General features: G+C 39.0%; 1 protein-coding gene across 3 annotated transcripts; it reads right to left on the bottom strand.

Moving 5' to 3' along the window:
• Positions 1-4,057: 4,057 nt before the first annotated feature.
• On the bottom strand, positions 4,058-17,914 carry OLR1 (oxidized low density lipoprotein receptor 1). Of its 3 annotated transcripts, XM_025403388.1 has the most exons (6): positions 17,713-17,914; positions 14,749-14,850; positions 12,399-12,644; positions 6,549-6,688; positions 6,110-6,225; positions 4,058-5,756 (listed from the first exon to the last, which is right to left on the bottom strand). In XM_025403388.1, exons 1-6 carry the CDS (start codon positions 17,786-17,788, stop codon positions 5,627-5,629), a joined length of 810 nt encoding a protein of 269 aa, XP_025259173.1. In that variant the 5' UTR covers positions 17,789-17,914; the 3' UTR covers positions 4,058-5,626. The 3 variants fall into 3 exon arrangements, with proteins under 3 accessions (XP_025259173.1, XP_025259174.1, XP_025259175.1); XM_025403389.1 differs by lacking the exon at positions 6,110-6,225; XM_025403390.1 differs by lacking the exon at positions 6,549-6,688.
• Positions 17,915-18,224: the final 310 nt, after the last annotated feature.

Raw genomic sequence — 18,224 nt, 5'->3', positions numbered from 1 at the left:
TTTTAAAATGGTAACCCGATAAATTAAACAACTTAGATGAAGCTCATAAATTCCTTGAAAGTAATCACCAAAGCTCATCGAAGAAGGAATCCTTCGAACAGCTCAACATCTAAAGAAACTGAATCTGGCCAGGCGCAGTGGCTCACGCCTGTAATCCCGGCACTTCGGGAGGCTGAGGCGGGCGGATCACAAGGTCAGGAGTTCGAGACCAGCCTGGCCAGCATGGTGAAACCCCGTCTTTACTAAAATACAAAAATTAGATGGCCATGGTGGCTCGCGCCTGTAATCCCAGCTAGTCCGGGGGCTGAGGCAGGAAAATCGCTTGAACTCAGGAGGCGGAGGTTGCAGTGAACTGAGATGGTGCCACTGCACTGCAGCCTGGGCGACAAAGCAAATCTTGGTCTCGAAAAAAAAAAGAAAAAAAGAAACTGAATCTGTAGTTAAAAACCTTACAACACAGAAAACCGTATGCCCAGATGACTTCAGGGGTAAATTGTATCAAACATTTAATGAAGAAATAGTACTAACTGTAAACCAAATCTTCCAGAAAAATTGACATTGAGAAATATCTGATATTCAAACAAGGCAAAGCCATAAAAAGAAAAGAAAACTACGTTTAAAAATACTAGCCACAGCTGGGCACGGTGGCTCACACCTGTAATCCCAGCACTTTGGGGGCCTCAGCGGGCAGATCACCTGAGGTCAGGAGTTCGAGACCAGCCTGGCCAACATGGTGAAACCCCATCTCTACTAAAAATGCAAAAATGTGCTGGGTATAGTGGCAGGCACCTGTAATCCCAGCTACCCGGGAGGCGGAGGTAGGAGAATCGTCTGAACCTGGGAGGCAGAAGTTGCAATGAGCCAAGATTGTGCCATTGCACTCCAGCCTGGGCGACAGAGCAAGACTCCACCTCAAAAAAAAAAAAAAAAAAATTACTGGCCAGGCAAAGTGGGTCACACTTGTAATCCCAGCACTTTGAGAGGCTGAGGCAGGAGGATCACTTGAACCCAGGATTTCAAGGCCAGCCAGGGCAACATAGGAAGAGCCTGTCTCTCTCTCTGTGATTCAAATAATTAACTGGGGATGATGGTGCATGCCTGTGGTCACTGTTGTCCCAGCTACTTTGGAGGCTGAGGCAGGAGGATCACTTCAGCCTGGGAGGTCAAAGCTTCAGTGACCTGTGGTCATGCCACTGCAGTCCAGCCTGGGCAACAGAGTAAGACTCTACCTCTAAAAGACCAAAACAAAACGAACCAAACCAAAAAACCCATAAATATAGTTGCAAACATTCTAAGCCAAATTTTAAAAGAAATAACCGATAATATAATGCACATAACAGATATAATCCATTAATATAATGCAATCCTAAATTGTTTTAACCTTATATAATGAATGAGTGTAATTCACGTTAAAAGACTAGAAATTTTTAACAAAAAAAAACAAAAAACTAGAAATGTTTTTAATAAAAATGTATATATAATCCTCTCAATAGATGTAGAAAAATATTAGATAAAATTAACACCTATTCCTGATCAATCCTCTAAGAATGCGAGGAATAAAAGGGAACTTCCTAAAACTGATTAAGGACGTCTATGAAACATACAGTTTACACCATACTTAGTGGTGTAATACTGAATGATCTCTTCTCAGGATCAAGTTCAAAATAAGGATATGGTTCTCACTACTTTTATTTCGCATTGAACGGGAGGTTCAAGCAAGGAAAAGAAATAAAAGCATTGGAAGGGAAAAATAAAAGTGCTTCGGCTGGCACACAGCATGACTATTTACGTAGAAAATCTGATGAAGTCTACAAAAAAAGTTACCAGAAGAAAGAAATAAATTTATCAAGGTTTCGGAATATAAGGTTAATATATAAAAGTCTATTATATTTCTCCATACTAGCAATAAACATTTGGAAATTAAAATTACCAATGATAATTTCCATGTACAGTAGCATTGAAACTATGAAATATATATGGTAAACTAATAAAATATGTAAAAATATCTGTATGAGAAAACTGCAAAACATTGCTCAGAGAAATTTTAAAATACCTAAATAAATGGAGGGACATACTTTATTCAAGAGTCAGAAAAATCAGTATTTTTAAGGTTTCAATTCAGCCCAAATTGACTTGTAGATTCAATGTAATCACAATCAGAATTCCAAAAGAGTTTTTATAGAAATTAATGAGCCAATTCAAAAATCAATACGGAAAAGATAGTGACATAGCTCAGCCAAAGTAACTTTGAAAAAGAAAATTAAATTTGAAGGACTGTCACTGCATGATTTTAAGATTTATTATAGGCCGGGCGCGGTGGCTCAAGCCTGTAATCCCAGCACTTTGGGAGGCCAAGACAGGCGGAACACGAGATCAGGAGATCGACACCATCCTGGCTAACACGGTGAAACTCTGTCTCTATTAAAAAACACGAAAAATTAGCCGGGCACAGTGGTGGGCGCCTGTAGTCCCAGCTACTCTTGAGGCTGAGGCAGGAGAATGGCGTGAACCCGGGAGGCGGAGCTTGCAGTGAGCTGAGATCGCACCACTGCACTCCAGCCTGGGTGACAGAGCGAGACTCAGTCTCAAAAAAAAAAAAAAAAAAAGATTTATTATAAAACTACAGTGTTCAAAATAATGTGGTGGTGGTGTAAAAATACACAAATATAAAAATACAACAATCAATGGACTAAAATAGAGAGTTTAGAAATAATCCCACGCATATACAGACAACTGATTGGTGAGAAAGTGCAAAAGCAATTCAGTAAAGAAAAATAGTCTTTTCAACAAACGTAACTCACAGTTAACCCCAAAGAAATCATAGACCTCAGTGTAAAACCTGAAACTATAAAATGTCTAGAAAAAAAAACACAGGAGAAAATTTTTGTGACCTTGAGTTGGGCAATGAGTTCTTACAAATGGCAGCAGAAATATAAAAATGGGCTTCATTAAAATAAAAAAAAAATTCTGTTTTATGAGTATATGGTTCAAAGAATGAAAAGACAGGTTGGGCAGTGGCTCACGCCTGTAATCCTAGCACTTTGGGAGGCCAAGGCGGGCAAATCACTTGAGGTCAGGAGTTCAAAACCAGCCTGGCCAACATGGTGAAACCCCATCTCTACTAAAAATACAAAAAAATTAGCCAGGCATGGTGGCGGGCACCTGTAATCCCAGCTATTTGGGAGGCTGAGGCAGGAGACTCACTTGAACCTGGGAGGCTGAGGATGCAGTAAGCTGGGATCGTGCCACTCCAGCCTGGGCAACAGTGAGACTCCATCTCAAAAAAAAAAAGAAAAAGAAAAGAAAAGACAGCAAAAACATTTCAAGATGCATGTCTGATAAAAAGGTTTTTATCCCGAATATATATAGTTCTCAAACTCAAGAGTAAGAAAAATAAACTAAGTAAAAATTCTCAAAAGATTTGTAGAGTTACTTTACCGAAGTTACCTAATACGGATGGTAAATAAGTATATAAAAATTTGCCTGGGGCGGTGGCTCACACCTGTAATCCCAGCACTTTGAGAGGCTGAGGTAGGCAGATCACTTGAGGTCAGGAGTTTGAAACCAGCATGGCCAACATGGTGAAACTCCGTCTCTGCTAAAAATACAAAAATTAGCTGGGAGTGAGAGTGGGCACCTGTAATCCCAGCTACTTGGGAGGCTGAGGCAGGAGAATTGCTTGAACCCAGGAGGCAGAGGTTGCAATGAGCTGAGATTGCGCCACTGCCAACTCCAGCCTGGGCAACAAGATCGAAACTCTGTCTCAAAAACAAACAAACAAACAGAAATTTGTAGGATATACAAATTAAAACTATGCGGATATACCATTAAATATCTATTGGAATCATTAAAACTATAAGACGAACCATATCAAATTCTAGCATGGATGAAGTGGAACTGGAGCACTCATACACTGCTGGTAGGAATGTAAAATGGTACAACTTTGGAAAACAGTTTGGCAGTTTCCTAAATAGTTAATCATACACCTACTCTGTGATCCAAACATTATACTCCTAAGTATTTACCCAAGGCAAAAGAAATCCTATGTTCATACAGACTTGTACACAAATGTTCACAGCAGCTTTATTTGTAATATCCCAAAACTAAAACAACCCAAATGTCATCAACAAGTAAATGGGTAAACGAATTGTGGTATATCCATACAAGGGAATATTCAACAAATATTTAAAAGAATGAATTCATACGAGCAGCAAGATGGAGACATATGAATCTCAAAATAATTATGCAAAGTGAAAGAAGCCAGACAAAAAAAAGCATACTATATGATTCCATTCACATAAAACTCTACAAAATGCAGAATGAAAGCCCATTGGTGGTTTTCTGGGGAGGAGTCAGCGGGAGGGGCATTGTGACACTTTGAGGGATGACGGATATGTTAACTGTGGTATGCATGTTCTCCACAAGGTGTGAAAACTTATCAAATTGTACACTTTAAGTATGTTCGGTTTATTTTACGTTAATTATATCTCAACAAAGCTTTTGACAAAAGCAAACATCTCGTACCTTCGTAAGGATGATACAGCTCTTAAAAAAAAAAAAGATTCCTGCTAGATTATGTGCACCAAAATAAAAAGGTTTCCTTTAAAGTAGAATAGGCTGTGAAGAGTGGGTGTAAAGGAAATAGAAGCCTAAAAATAGAAGATCTATTTCTAATTCCATCTGTTTCTATTCAGCAATATTGGCATACCTGGCTCAGTTTGTTCTAGATTGAGTGTCTTCATTTTTTTGGTCTTATATGCTTCGGAATTACAGCATAGCAAAACAGAGTTGAGAAGAGGTCATCTACAAAAGGTGTGTTCTTTAGTGAAAGAAATTCTATTCTTACCTCTGGGCCACACATCCCATGATTCTAACAAGAACTGTTGTGAAGGGTTAAAGCTGTTAGTCTGTTCTCTGGTAGAAAAAAAGATGAAGAAATAATAACTGATTCAGGAAGTGGTAATAGGTTGTGGATTAGCTCACAGAAAACACCACTCATTTACTAAGTACTTTCTTGGACTCCCCACTTGTCCCAAAATACGTGTGTGTGTGTGTGTGTGTGTGTGTCTGTCTGTCTGTAAATGGTAGGAGTCTGGAGATGGACCACAGTTTAAAAACCAAGGAGTGATATCTTTTACAGTTAGGAACATGAGTTTCTTCATTTCGGGATGGCTTCTGTCCTTCTTTGTTTCTTCATGTGCACTTTTTCCCAAACATGTTTCCCCTTTTTGGTCTCTGCCTGCACTTGAGTAAGTTCTCCATGTTCTGTCTTTTATGCAATTTTAAGAGGGTGAGGGGAAGGTGATAATGAGGTAAAGAAGACTCAGTACAGAGGATTTTCAAGCTTCAAGAGGAGTCAAATTTTAAGATAAAAAGGGGAAAATGGACGTCAGGCTGGCAGGAAAGCTTGGGACAAGCTAGGTCAAATAATACAGATAGCTAGAATCAAACATGTTGACATAAAGGTGCCGGGCACCTGTAGCCCCACTTTCTGCGAAGGAGCCAGCTAAATGACAGTTCTCTGGGCTCTCATGCTTTGCACCCAAATGACAAAGAATAGCTTAAATTCCAGGATAAAACTCAGTCTTTTTTCTTTTCTTCCAGAGCCTTCAAATTCACTGTGCTCTTAGGCTGCCTTCTTCTGACATATACTGAAGGCAGCCAAAATGCAGTTTTCCGCATAAACAGCTCCTCGTTGTATATATGCACAGGTACCTGAAGGGTATGTCTGGGAAACAGCACCTCGGATTCTAAATCTGCAGGCAGGAAAACAAAACAAAACAAAACAAACAAAAAGAACAACAACAACAACAAAAAACTTAGGTTTACTGCCACCTTGTTTCAGAAACTTAGCTTTTGAAACTTTTTATCTTAAAGCCCCCAATCAGTAATAAACGTGGGAAGGAAAACTCAAGAAAAGGTCTGAATGGTTATTGAGTAAATCTTTTTTGGAAAGAGGTAAGGAAGGAGACTTTGAGAAATTTCCCCCAAGCTTCTCTCTGGCAAGAAGAGAACATTGGTGGAATGCAGACAGTGACTTCACTAGCAGGTTCAGCAAAGAATAGGTAACTGACAAGAAGAGAGGCATCAGAAAGAATGGGAAACTTACAAGTGGGGCATCAAAGGAGAACCGTCCTCCCAGAGCCATGGATAGCTGGGGTTTCTCCGAGACAGCCCCATCCAGAATGGGAAACTGGAATAGGAAATTGCTTGCTGGATGAAGTCCTGTGGGGAGTAATGTTTCTGAGTTTGTGGAATCCACGTGGTGGTTTTAGAATCTGAAAGTCAGTTAGTGTTAGATCCACAAAACTAAAGAACCAAAAGGGATCTCTGGCATCCCCTTGATTGTTTTATGCAAACAGTTACCGAAGCCTAGAGATACTACAGAGCCTGTCAGTCCAAGGTCATGCACAAAATTGGTGATCAGATTAAGCTAAAAAAACAGACATTTTGGCTCTCAAACAAGAATTCCTGCAGTGACAGTCTAAACCAGATTCATTTCCCTGTCAACCAATACTTCAGCCCAACAAACATCCATAAACACTCACCAGATCAGCTGTACTATTAATTTTCAGCAACTTGGCATCCAAAGACAAGCACTTCTCTTGGCTCTTTTCCCAGTTAAATGAGCCCGTGGAAAATAGGTAACAGTTTTCTTCATGCCAGATCCAGTCTTGCGGACAAGGAGCTGGGAAGGGTAGTATATCTACTCAGTCAGTTATGTTTGTGTAAAAGCAGTTCTGCAGTTCTTAATTATCCCCTTAGTCCTCTCAGGTGCATACTATTTATTTTTGTTTTTGTTTTTGTTTTGTATATTTAGTAGAGATGGGGTTTCACCACGTAGGCCAGGCCTCCCAAAGTACTGGAATTACAGTCGTGAGACACCGCGCCCTGCCCACACTACTTCTTAAGTAAAATTTTACCCATGTTCTTCAAATACCTAAATAGCCCCAGAGTCCTTATTTCTCCATTTTTTGAAAAAAAAAAAAAAAAAGAAAAGAAAGAAAGAAAGCGTACTGATTTTAGCAACCTAAATGTACTTCCCATTTAGCACTTTCACTTCCCCTGATGAAAAGCAAGTTAGGCTAGCGTATAATTTTAGAAACTGTGTTTGAAACAAAGCAAGTGAGGGTTGGAGAAATAGATATTTAATAGCCATTCTGCTGTTTTTAAAAAGTAATGCTATGGATTTTAAAACTTCATATCTTTGAATAATGAATTTAGGCTTAAATACTATGTGCCTTGCTTTTAGGCATGTGTGCTCTGATACAGTAGCCATATGTGATTTTTGAGTACTAGAAATATAGCTAGTTTGCATTTCTTAAAAAAATATATATTTTAATTGAAACAGGGTCTTGCTATGTTGCCCAGGCTGGTCTTGAACTCCTGGCCTCAAGCAATCCTCCTGCCTCAGTTTCCCAAAATCTGCAATTACAGGCATGACCCACCACACCCGGCTAGTTTGCATTAAGATGTACTATAAGTGTAAAACACACAAATGATTTTGAAAACTTAGTTTGAAAAAAAAAAAAGAATGTAAAATAGCCCATTAAAATTTTTATACTGATTAGTATTGAAATAATATTTCAAATATCTTGGGTTAAACAAAATGTGTTTCTAAAATTAATTTTGTCTGCTTCTTTTTCATTTTTATGTGGCTACTAGAAATTTTAATGATAGATATGTAGTACATACTGTATTTCTTTTGTACAGAGTTGTTGCATAGTATATTAATATAAAAGTGATTTAAATTTAATCAATTTAAATAAGATTTTAGAAAATAAGGAGATTTTCAGTAGCAAAATTCACAGGGAGTCCACCAAACCAAAAACAGAACTTAGACAATAGGTAAAATATACCAATGTCTACATGTTTATGGATGCTTTCAGGAACCCCCAAATCATCACTATCATCACCATCATCATCATCATCATCTCTTTCATCTCCTCAAGGGGAAACAAAGTACTCTGGTCTACACTACAACCAAAAGGTGAAAAATTAAAATCTTTGAGAAAGGCAGCATTTTAATTTCATTCTCACTGTGGCATAAAACCACTAAATAAGAGCAGGCTTTATCAGAGAGGAGGAAGTAGGAGGAACTGAAAAACAAAAGAAAAAAGTGAATGAGAAAGAGCATACAAAACATAAGTTGGTTTTTCACCAAACTGATGCTTATAAAAAGAAAAAGAGACCAAGTTGAAAGCAGTCAATGCAAGCTTCTTACTTCTTAGTTTGCCTAATCCCATCATATTATGTAAATATAAAAATATGTACATTTTTGGCTGGGGGTGGTGGCTCCTGCCTATAATCCCACCATTTTGGGAGGCTGAGATGGGTGGATCGCTTGAGGCCAGGAGTTCCAGACTAGCCTGTGCAACATGGTGAAACCCCATTTCTACAAAAAACACAAAAATTCACCGGGCATGGTGGTATGCGCCTGTCGTCTCAGCTACTCGGGAGACTGAGGTGGAAGGATCACTTGAACCTAGGAAGCAGAGGTTGCAGCGAGCTGAGATCATGCCACTGCACTCTAACCTGGGTGACAGAGCAAGACTGTCTCAAAAAAATAGATTTAGATATTTATATAAGTTTTTGTGGACTAAAAACACAGTCTGGGCAAGTTTTCCAAGTTATGACAAAGTAAGAAGGACACGTTACAAAATGTAGTATTTAAACTAACTGCGTGTATGTGTGTGTGTGCACAAAAATAAACATAGTAAGTGATGTTTGTATTTGTTCTATAATTTAACAAGCACAAATATCACTCAATATGTGCCAGAAACTATTGGAAGTACTGTACAGATATTAATTCATTTAATCCTCATAGTATCTCTTTGAGATAGGTTCCAGTCATTTTCTTCATTTGACACATAGAGGAGAATCTGGACCCAGACAATGTAACGCTAGAGTCTGGGTGTTTCACCACTTCTAACATACTACCTTTCAAACTTCTAAGTTAAAACCATTTGAGGAAATGTTTCTCAGTGACATTCCCGAGACATTCTGATACAGAATCTTGAGGTAAATCTGTAATCTGCCACTTTTAACAATCTATTTACATACAGTAAAGTTTGAGAATCACCACACATTCCATTGCTAAATGTAGTCTATTCCTGCAAAGGCCCTGCATCTCACTAGCTTGTTGGCCTAAAGCAAACATGTAATAACCTCTCAGTATCTCTCCCCCCTCATATATACATTGAAGACCACAGACTTTTTAGTAAAAAAGATAAAACTTGCCTCAAACTGGAAAAACCTGGCTTTTTTTTTTCTTAATGTGGGATTTTAGTATTACTTTTTAAAGACTTCTCAAAGCTCTTTGATGAGCCGGGCGCGGTGGCTCACACCTGTAATCCCAGCACTTTGGGAGGCTGAGGTGGGTGGATCACGAGGTCAGGGGTTCGAGACCAGCCTGACCAACATGGTGAAACCCCATCTCTACTAAAAATACAAAAATTAGCTTGGCGTGGTGGCGGGCGCCTATAATCCCAGCTACTCAGGAGGCTGAGGCAGGAGAATTGCTTGAACCCAGGAGGCGGAGGTTGCAGTGAGCCGAGATCGCGCCACTGCACTCCAGCCTGGGCAACAAGAGCGAGACTCCATCTAAAAACAAAAAAGCCTTTTTGATGAAAGGCAGAAGTTTATTTGGTATCTCTACTAACTAGCCTTTATCTGACACTGTCAAGGAATGGAACACGTTACTTGGTATATCTGCCAGCATCAGACGTATCACTTATTGTTTTTCATTAGTTGTTCATCCAGGGCATCTCTGGGAGATAGTTCTGATGGTCCTGTTATAGGTTTAATCTCATACAACTGATAAAGACAAAATTCTCTTAGGCCTTGCCTGTTATATAAATCATTGGTTAGTATGTGGTTATGTCCACTTTTATAAACATTCCTATCCTTAATAGATAAACCTTCTCCCTTTAAGCCTTCTTGAAGGTGGTAATATTCATTTCCTTGCAAGCTCCAACTTTAAAGAGATTACATATGTTTGACACTTGCTAAAAATTAGTTTGTCTAAAAATTTCTGTTAATTTTGAAAATGTAAATGACCTCTAAATAGTGAAGGATTAATAAACTGCAAAACATTACACAAAATTACTTTTTATTATCATTTCACTTTATCCGGGTCTCAATGTTTCACCTATCAAGGAAAAGCTTAGGTACCTGTGAACTGTTATTATATACTCTTTATTCAAAGAAATTATGTGGTTGAGATTAAGTAAATTGTGCAAACAAGAAGCTAGAGAGATCTCTGTTTATTAGAGGAAGTTGTTTACTAATCCTGACAGCAGGGTACTAATTTATGCACCTCCAAGGAAATAAAGTACCTCTGAATGACTCTATCTCACACCTTTTCACTCTCCCTATGCCTAAAACCATATGTCTGGTTTAATGACATACTGCGCAGAAAGACCAAATAATACAGTAGCTTCTGTAACAATATCAGAGTTCACATCATAGTCTTCTTATAGATGCTACTATTTCTGCCTGCCTCTGGATTCTGAGTCCCTTTAGACAACTAAAATTAACTCATTTTTTCTTATATAAATAGACTGCTTGGACTCCTCAGATTTTCGTCTAATCTGAAGTATCTGCGTAAGGCTTGCAAGCCAGTCTGCCTCCATTGGCTCTATTGAAATTGATGGGCCCAGCACAGTGGCTTACACCTGTAATCCCAGCACCTTGGGAGGCCGAGGCAGGCGGATCACCTGAGGTCAGGAGTTCAAAACCAGCCTGGCCAACATGGTGAAATACCATCTGTACTAAAAGTACAAAAATCAGCCAAGGGTGGTTGCGGGTGCCTGTAATCCCAACTACTTGGGAAGCTGAGACAGGAGAATCACTTGAACCCAGGAGGTGGAGGTTGCAGTGAGCCGAGATTGTGCCACCGCCCTCCAGCCTGGGGGACAGAGAGAGACTCCCTCTAAAAAAACAGGAAAAAAAAGGCCAGGCATGGTGATGGGTGCCGGTAATCCCAGCTGCTTAGGAGTCTGAGACACGAGAATTGCTTGAACCCCTGGAGGCAGAGGTGTCAGTGAGCTGAGATCAGACCACTGCACTCCAGCCTGGGTGACAGAACAAGACTCCATCTCCAAAAACTGAAATAAAATAAAATAAGTTGATGTAGTACACTTTAAGAAATAATGCCATAGAATGAGCTAATGTCGAGTTAGGGGTAGACAGTTACAAGGACAAAAAGACCCCAAAGAAAAAGAAACACAATGACTAAAACGCATTGGAATGGAAAGAGATAAGGATCTATGGAAAGGGGTCGGGGTGGCAGAATTCTTCAAGAAAAATCTCAAAACTGCTACTCAGCAGGCTGAGGCAAGAGAATCGCTTGAACCTGGGAGGTGGAGGTTGCATTGAGCTGAGATCACACCACTGCATTCCAGCCTGGGTGTGACGAAGCAAGCCTGTCTCAAAAAATAAAAAAATTAAAAAAAAAAAGACAAATCTCAAAACTAAAATTTTAAAAAGAAGAGGCTCTTATAAAGAAGGAAAACTTAAATCCACCAAAAGCTATGCTTAATTAAATCAGATTTCTCAAGGATTTCACAGAGCATAAGGTTGTTATGATAAAAATATTTAGAACTTCTTGCCAGACACAGTGGCTCACACCCATAATCCCAGCACTTTGGGAGGCTGAGGCAGGCGGATGACTTGAGGCCAGGAGTTTGAGACCAGCCTGTTCAATATGGCAAAACCCTGTTTCTACTAAAAGTACAAAAATTAGTTGGGCGTGGTGGTTCATGTTTGTAATCCCAGCACTTCAGGAGGCTGAGGCAGGAGAATCGCTTGAACCCAAGATCCAGAGGCTTCAGTGAGCTGAGATCATACCACTATTTTCCAGCCTGAATGACAGAGCAAGACCCCATTTAAAATAAAAAAATAAAATAAAATTTAAAAAATCAAAAATTGACCGAGTGCAGTGGCTCATACCTGTAATCCTAGCATTTTGGGAGGCTGAGGTGGGTGAATCACCTGAGGTTGGGAGTTCGAGACCAGCCTAGCCAACATGGTGAAACCCCGTCTCTACTAAAAATACAAAAATTAGCTGGGCGTGGTGGCGGGCCCCTGTAGTCCCAACTCTTGGGAGGCTGAGGCAGGAGAATCGCTTGAACCCAGGGGGTGGAGGTTGCAGTGAGCAGAGATTGCACCATTGCACTCCAGCCTGGCCAAAAGAGCAAAACTCCATCTAAAAAAAAAAGAAAGAAAGAAAAAAGAAAAAGAAAAAGAAATTGAGAACTTCTTATATAGAACATTACGAATGAATAATGATACGCATAACAATAGACCAATTTTGAGCCCAGAATTGTTTCCAAAACATAGTTACGATTGGACAGAAAGCTTCCACTATGTCTCCTCACCCACTTTTCTCCCAATACCTGAACAATTTGCTACTCTCTTCAGGGTTTCTTGGAGATTCAGATTCTGGTGGTGAAGTTCCATTTGCTCTTTGGATTTCTCATTCAGCTTCCAAGCAAGGGTTTCTATCATTTCCTTGAGTTCGTTTTGTGATTCCTGTGAAGCTTCTTCTGCTTGTTGCCGGGCTGAGATCTGTCCCTCCAGTTTATTTTTCTGGTGAGTTAGGTTTGTTTGCTGTTGCTTTAGGAGGTTAGACACCTGGGACACTGAATCACAGTTGCGTTAAGACTCTAGTTCTAGTCCAGATAAAAATCCCCCCAGGGACTTTTTGAGGAAATCAAAACAGAATTAAATCTATTTTGACAATAAATAAGCTGCTGAAAAATGACCCAGATTTACTCAGAAATTACAGATTGGGAGGTTCTTGAATATTCCTGCAGTATTTTGTTTAATGTCAGGAACATTGCAACCACTTGTAATTTTTTAAAAAATTACCAAGATTTTGGCCAGGCACGGTGGCTCAGGTCTGTAATCCCAGCACTTAGGGAAGTCAAGGCAGGCAGATCATGAGGTCAAGAGATCGAGACCATCCTGGCCAACGTGGTGAAACCCCACCTCTACTAAAAATACCAAAGAAATTAGCTAGGGGTGGTGGCACGCGCTGGTAGTCCCATCTACTCAGAAGGCTGAGGCAGGGGAATCACAGTGCCGCTGTACTCCACCCTGGTGACAGAGGGAGACTCTGTCTAAAAAAAAAAAAAACCCAAGATTTTTTTTTATTGAGTTACAAATTAAAAGCAATCACAAGATAACCAGTATAGCGTTAGAATAAATGAAATAAGAAAAACCTAAAATAGACACCCACCAGACTCAGCGACTATTAGTAGGAATTGTCATTAGTGATTTACTCTATTTATGTCTTAATTCCTCTGCTATATCTCCTCCCATTCTGTCTAGTCTTCCAGACTTCCTAATTTTAAGAACTGTGACATACACCCCTTTTTTGAGACAGCCACACACACTGTGTCACAAGAGTCCCCAAAGCATTTTTTCTTTTCTTTTCTTTTTTTTCCCCCTTGGCCACAGTACATTTTAGGAAGGGTGAAGATAAAGTGAAGGTTGTGAAATCAAGCAGGCAATAACATGTTAAGGGTCAAATGTCTCAGTTCCTGGATTTTGATGGTGCAATACAAAGTAGACCGCTTGGTTTGAAGGCAGCTTTGATCCTGTTATAAGGTGATCAAAGGCTCAGAAGATTTTTCTGACCACCACCACTGAGTCAAGGGCACTTCTCCTAGTCACTAGGAAAGGCCCTAAGTATTCACAAATTTAAAATAAAATAGTTTGTGAACTTGAACAGCAGTTAAGAAGCAAATAGCACTTCAATGGCCATAATAACCTGGATCCTGGGTAGCCTAAACAACTCAGATCTACAACCTAAATTCACAGGCAGGTCAGGTGAATGTTGGGCACCATTTTCTTTCCTTCTTGGCCACTCCGGACCTTCTTTTCACTTCTTTTTTTTCCTCAATATCTTCTCTTTTCTAAATGCTCTTATTATAAATGTGAAACATTTTTTATTTTAAATGTTTTATTTATTAAGATTGTGTTTCTGGTTCTTAACATTAAAATGGTATTTAATTATCTCTATCAAAACTCCGCAAGCTAAATAAAATTTATTTTACTTTTGGGCCTCTCAGATGATCTCGGAGATTAGTAACTTTAAGTTATTATCTTATCCATCATTCTAGAATTTAAATAGGCTCTATCCATGAGGTTGTTTTTTTGCTGTTGTTTGTTTGTTTGTTTGTTTGTTTTGAAATGGAGTCTCGCTCTGTTGCCCAGGCTGGAGTACAATGGTGTGATCTCAGCTCACTGCAATTTCCACCTCCCCGGTTCAAGCGATTCTCCTGCTTCAGCCTCCTAAGTAGCTGGGATTACAGGCATGTGCCACCACACCCAGCTAATTTTTGTATTTTTAGTAGAGATGGGGTTTTGCCATGTTGGCCAGGCTGGTCTTGAACTCCTGACCTCTGGTGATCCACCCATCTTGGCCTCCCAAAGTGCTGGGATTACAGCCGTGAGCCATTGTACCCGGCCTTTCCATGAAGTTATGAAAACAAAACAAAACAAAACAAACCAACAAAAAAATGCCTGCCAGTTGTAATTTTTATTTCATGGCTCTATCCATTTGAAGGTGAACAATATGCCCATTTATTTTCATGGTCACTCTAAAAACATTTTGCCTAAAATGAATCTATATCAAGGCTGTTTGTAGTTGTTATGAAAGGAACTTATAAACCATATTTATTAACCTCATTTCCAACACCCCGACCCCAATAAACATCAGTTCCTTATTTTAGCACTTACATTGCATGCCCAGCACCATAATGGTCACTACTAATCCCAGGCAGAGGACTGCCAGAGTCACAGCAACCAGGCACCACCATGGAGAATAAAGAAACTGAAGGCCTAGAGTGACAGAGGATAGAATCAGAAAGACAAAAAAGAGGGAACAAGTAAGTGAACCATTCTCTGGAACCTGTCTGTACTTGGTGATTTACTGTTTATGTTTTAGTAAATAGACATAAATAGTTTGCATTCCATACCACTAGTCCTCCAAATGGCTCTGCAACTAATTCATCATACACATTTAGGAATGGAAAATAGGGAGAGTTAAGGAATTTAAGTGATTTATCCATGGTCACACAGCCAATAAATTCAGAGCCAGGATTCAATACTAGATATTTGAATCTAAATATATGATTCTAAAGCTTATACTTTATCTACTTTCCCCACAATTACTCCTCAAGAAACTCACAGTCCAGCTTGGCTGAATCAACTTCATCCACAGTGCAGAGAGCCTGACGTTTTTAATATAGAACACGTGTACACATGTGCGCACACACACACACAGTGTGTTTTGTAACTAACATAAACAAATGTCAGACATAAAGCAAACAAGCTTTCTTCAGTTAATCAACTGAGATTACCTCAAATAACTTTATGAATAATTTTATGCTATTTAATTATGAGTCCACCAAAATTACAACTTGGAACTGGGGTTATTAATCAAAGAAAAGTAGGGATGAAACCTTGATATTAATTTAGCTTATATTAACAGCATATCCTACACTCACACCAAGTGTAGATTTGATTTTACAAGAGAAATATTCACCATTTTGAAAAAAACATATCACATAGCTCACAGGTGTATGAATATCCAATTATGTGTTCCACCACTAAAAAAAAAAAAACAACACAGATATTACTGGTTTTGTAGGAACACATCCCATACAATGTATTTGGTTTCCTCACCTTGTGAGATAAAAAAATAAGGTACTTATATCGTTATCCTCTGTATGCAAATAAGGAGACTGAAAGGTTTATTGACTTGCTTAAGAACACACAAATGCTAAAACCCAAAAATAAGTCTTTAGTCTAATTGTCAGTAGCTATGTGACTTGAAATATTATAATAATATAATTTCCAGTGTGAATGTATAATGATCCAAGTCAAGCAGTAGTCAGATATATTCAAAGTTCTCATATGTCAAAGGTACTGTGTTAAACTCCACAAATGATAAAAAGAAGATAGAAACTTGACAGGGATAAATATGGTTCATCCTCTGATTCAATACTTATTGGCTTCTAGAGTGTGTGTGGCAAGCTAGCAGAGAAGTTGTAGCTTGTCTGTGTCTCTTGCAAATAATTGCCTAGTTCTAGCCTCAGGGGCAAATACCTCTATGTAAATCTTTCAACCAGTCTTTCAACTCTCTGGTCACTGTTCATTCCACACTGTAGGGCATCAGATACTTTTATCACTTTCTTTTGGGGGGGGGGGGGCGGGTGGAGCCCTGCTGTGTTGCCCAGGCTGGAGTGCCATGGCACGATCTCGGCTCACTGCAACCTCCGCCTCCTGGGTTCAAGCGATTCTCCTGCTTCAGCCTCCTGAGTAGCTGGGACTGCAGGTGTGCACCACCACGCCAGGTTAATTTTTGTATTTTTAGTAGAGACGAGGTTTCACCATGCTGGTCTCGAACTCCTGACTTCATGACCGGCCACCTCAGCCTCCCAAAGTGTTGGGATTATAGGCGTGAGCCACTGTGCCTGGCCTCATCACTCTTAAATAATGAAAAACTGAATTTTTAGAGGAAAAAGAAAATCACAGGACCCTGTGAAGGAAGGTACGTGTTCCCTTTTTCTATAGATTCCCTTTTGACCTGTGTCCTTGGTAGGCAGAGATCATTAATCCAACTGCTGCCCCTACTAGTGATTTTCTAATCAGAAACCAATCCGATTATTTGAAGAAGGTACCTGATCTAACCAAGATTCTGAAAGAAGAATCAATCTCATGATTATTGTAAATTCAGGCCCTCGATATTTACTACACAAATAATGAGTGAGTAAAGAAACAAATGACTATTGTTCACTTCTGGTTTTACCTATAAATGCCAGCACTATTTTTATAGCAATTTAGTTCGTTAGCTCAAATGTTAAATCACTCCATGCTCACACTTATGTTCTCTATTGAGAGAAATTTCTGTTTTGTTTTTGGAAATATAATTTGGAATTTCTTTATTCAAATTTCTGACAATACATTTCTGTCTTTCTCTCCTTATATTCTGTTCATTTCCCTCAGAATGGATATAGAATAAAAGGCAATTTACCCAGATTGTCTGTGGAACTGGGATTATGAATTAATTTATACCTATGCAATTTAATTTACTGTATGTGTCAAACAGAACTTATAGTTTTTCAAAGCAGTAGTACACACCAAAATGTAACTTAATGCTAAACTACACTGAATATCATTTACTTTGCCTGCATAATTCCTGAGGTACTTCAGGTTTTTGTAGTGCCTGAAGGACACTTACAGAAATTATCATTATATACACCAGATAAATTTGGTTCCCGAGCCCTCCGATGTATTGACTTCTGGATAAATGGGAGTTTGTGGTACAGTCCTAGCTCTACCACTTATTAGCTCCATAAAACTCATGTTGTCAGTCCTCCTGATGCCCAGTTAGCGCTCTGTAAAAGGGAGATAGTAATAGTGACAATCTCAAAATGTTGTGAAGATTCCGAGAAATAATACACTTAAAGTGAATAGCATATAGAACAACCTGTAGTAAATACTCAGTATAAATTGTTATAAATAAGTTGTCATCATCATCATCATTACAGCCTTCTTGTTTCTCTTTTAAGTAAATGGTATTAATTCTCTTTTCCCATACTTGGGTGTTTAGCTTTCTAATCCCATATTTCGGTGAATTTACATTTTGGGGCTAACACTGGGATTCTTTCCCTGTACACATTTTCCCATCCCTAGTACCTTTAGCTTTTTTTCCATTTGACTTCTCATCAGGCTGGTCCTTCATAGTCTGGATCTTTAGGTCATCAAAAGTCATTTCCAAATTCAAGCTAAGAATGAGAGAGTGAAGCAGTCACGAACTTCAACAAACTAAAAATATGTGAGCTTCTGCTGAAGTATTTAAATAGCTACTGTTATCTAATAGAAGAATGACTCAATCATTGGTAGGAGGAAGGAGAGGCTTTGCTTCATATTGGGAAGTTCGCTGACGCAAATTCTTGAGTTATGTGTATTGCAGGTGGAGAAAGTGGCGATTCTGAAGGTGTTTCAGGATATTTCGCTAAGCAATTTATGAAAGGGAGAACTATTTTTCATGAGCATTAGAGGAGAACTATTGTACCCACTCTTCAGATACAGAAACTGAAATTCAAAGAGAGTAAGTCCCACCACATTTGTGAAAAATGTGTTAGAATTTTGGGCCAAAATATTTGATTGCAATGTTTGTTTGCTGATTTCACTTAGCAGACTGTTTC

The sequence above is a fragment of the Theropithecus gelada genome, chromosome 11, assembly GCF_003255815.1.
Source record: "Theropithecus gelada isolate Dixy chromosome 11, Tgel_1.0, whole genome shotgun sequence".
Classification (NCBI taxonomy): domain Eukaryota; kingdom Metazoa; phylum Chordata; class Mammalia; order Primates; family Cercopithecidae; genus Theropithecus; species Theropithecus gelada.
The sequence above is the reverse complement of the archived record's forward strand: the minus strand, read 5'-3'. Positions and strand labels throughout refer to the sequence as shown.

Excerpts from the sequence above, each read along its gene's own strand:
- OLR1 (XM_025403388.1), bottom strand. The coding sequence starts at position 17,788 with ATGACTTTTGATGACCTAAAGATCCAGACTATGAAGGACCAGCCTGAT. Across the intron at positions 12,645-14,748 it reads TATGGTGCTGGGCATGCAAT|TGTCCCAGGTGTCTAACCTC; the intron begins GTAAGTGCTAAA and ends ACTGTGATTCAG. Across the intron at positions 6,226-6,548 it reads TTAATAGTACAGCTGATCTG|GACTTCATCCAGCAAGCAAT; the intron begins GTGAGTGTTTAT and ends TACTCCCCACAG.